This window comes from Coffea arabica, chromosome 7e (assembly GCF_036785885.1).
Source record: "Coffea arabica cultivar ET-39 chromosome 7e, Coffea Arabica ET-39 HiFi, whole genome shotgun sequence".
Classification (NCBI taxonomy): Eukaryota; Viridiplantae; Streptophyta; class Magnoliopsida; order Gentianales; family Rubiaceae; genus Coffea; species Coffea arabica.
In genome coordinates, this window is record NC_092323.1 from 6,486,045 (window position 1) to 6,488,471 (window position 2,427).

The following is a 2,427-nucleotide window of genomic DNA, read 5'->3' on the forward strand; positions in this document are numbered from 1 at the left end:
CCTAGATTTCAGTAACCTCCGACTCCTTAGATTCAGCTCTCCAGAATCACAATCACTTTACACTCCCAAGATTTTCTTGTGTCGATATTGAGATGGAAACTTCTCAGACTACATCGTCTATCCCTAGCCTTTTGTGCGAAGAAGATGAATCTTGCTTCACTCTGAACAACGAAAGTGATGAAACCTTGTGCCAATGTTGTATTTTTTAGTACGATGATGAGTACATTGAAATGCTGATTCACAAGGAATCTGATTTACAGTCAAATACCAATAAATCTCTTTGCAATAGTTCAATCGACGAGACTGACGAACAGAGTTGGTTGAAACGTGCCCGCTTAGATGCTGTCCAATGGATTCTTGATGTTTGTTATCTCTTCTCTTTCACTACTCTGTGCCATCCTTTTCATTCTGGGATTTGTTTATTATTTATTCTTTTGCTCATTCTTTTTGGGTATAGACCAGAGCTTTATTTGGACTTCACTTCCAGACGGTCTATCTGTCACTGACATACTTCGACGGGTTCTTTTCTAAGCGATCCGTTGAGGTGAGTATCATTTTTCAGTTTCTCGCTCGTTCTTGTGATATTTTGCTCGTCTCGAAATGCGATTCAATAATAGACTTCTCTGATGGTGGAAAATAATTTGTGACACTGCCTGATCGATGTTGGTAGGATGGGAAATTATGGGCTATTCGGTTGTTGTCCATTGCATGTTTGTCTTTGGCTGCGAAGATGGAGGAGTATAAAGCGCCGGCATTATCTGACTATCACATAGATGAATGTAATTTTGAAGGCCGCCTGATTCAGAAAATGGAACTGTTGGTTTTGGATGCTTTGGAGTGGAAAATGAATGTACTCACCCCTTTTCTTTATTTTCGATACTTCATAGCCAAGTTTTATGGTGAGTCAAGACCGAAAGGGCTAATGTCAAGAGCCATCGAACTCACATTGGCTATGCTAAAAGGTGATCCATAGTTGCACTAAGTTGAGTTCCACCTCCTTTTGCAGATAACGTATTTTTCTTAGTTGGCTTGGTTTTTGTTAATTCAGATATTAGTTTAGTAAAATATCCACCGTCCATGATTGCTGCTGTGGCTGTTTTAGCAGCCTGCGATTCTCAGTTGACAATGAAGATGTTGGAGTTCAAGCTGAGCATAATCTCATCATGGGGTTCTTCACATAAAGTGAGTTTCCTTGCTTTTAATTGAAAGTAATGATTTGCGATGCATGATTCATTCTTCCTTCGTTTGCACTTTATGCCCGCGCAGAAAAAGTTATACTCCCTCCGTCCCGAAATGAATGTCGCACTTCGGGTCTTGAGCTTCTTTTCAATAGTGTCGCATTTTGGTCTAAGTTCCAGCGCTGCCCCTTCCGTGCATTACTCCATTGAGTGGTAGAAAGAAAAAGCAAGGATGACAAGATGTGTGGGACCCATACTTTACAAATGTGTCCAGCCATTTTTTTGAGAAAGTAGCTTGCACGGCCATTGTTTGCATTTGCGGTGAGACTCACGCATATTAGAGCAACTCTTGTAGTTTTATGGGACCCATCAAAAACTTAAAAAGAATCTGGTATATTTAAGGGCATGAGATGGAAATGAGGCAAAGTTTTATTGTCAATTATAGTAAGTGACATTAATTTTGGGACAGACCAAAAAGGAAAGCATGACACTTTCAATGGGACGGAGGGAGTACTACCTATCTGATTTCATGTATTGGTAATGCACTGGGACAGGACAATGTGCTCTTATGCTACAATCTAATGCGGGAAATTCAGAAGGCTAAGTCCAACACCCCAAATCTGCAGAGTCCCCTGAGTTTGTCGTTAAAGCAATCAAGCTCACGTGATTGTCGAGAAAGTTGTTGCATAATTGGCACCAAAAGGAGGCTTGCATACCCCGAAAGTGATCAACATCAACCTTCGCAGAGGACTCATCGATCTCCATAGGAAGATCAATCAACTTGCCAGATTCCCAAGTACTACTAATTAGTTACAAGCGATGATTTGGTGTGCATTGGATTTGATGGCAGATCCCAGTTTCCAATATGAACCAGAAGTTTCTGCCTCTTAGACAAGTGCAAAAATACCAATGAAGAAAGAGAAGCACATACTGCTAAGAAGCTGACTTCAGTTTGAAGAAACAAACGATGGCCAAATAGGATGTCCACAAGGTTGCTGGAGAGGTGGAGACTGTAGTAGTGCTTGCTATAGTGGTATCGGCCATCATAAATGAAAAAAAAAAATGTGCTAGTTCCGCCCTGTTAACTTTTTTTCAGTTTGCAAATTGTTCTTATTGTTTAGATCTTTGCTTTTTGTTTTGATGGGAAAAACCCATTCGCCCAGTCTTGGGATGCTTCCTCTGTTCCCTCCAAAAGGCTATTTAATAACCAATGAGCTGTAGGGAATGACAGTTGTCTTGTTTGATTTGA

General features: G+C 40.5%; 1 protein-coding gene across 1 annotated transcript; it reads left to right on the forward strand.

The window, feature by feature from the left end:
* Window positions 1-2,427, forward strand: LOC113700378 (cyclin-D5-1-like). Its single transcript, XM_027220810.2, has 5 exons — window positions 1-362; window positions 458-544; window positions 671-962; window positions 1,049-1,182; window positions 1,733-2,427. Exons 1-5 carry the CDS (start codon window positions 231-233, stop codon window positions 1,943-1,945), a joined length of 858 nt encoding a protein of 285 aa, XP_027076611.1. The 5' UTR covers window positions 1-230; the 3' UTR covers window positions 1,946-2,427.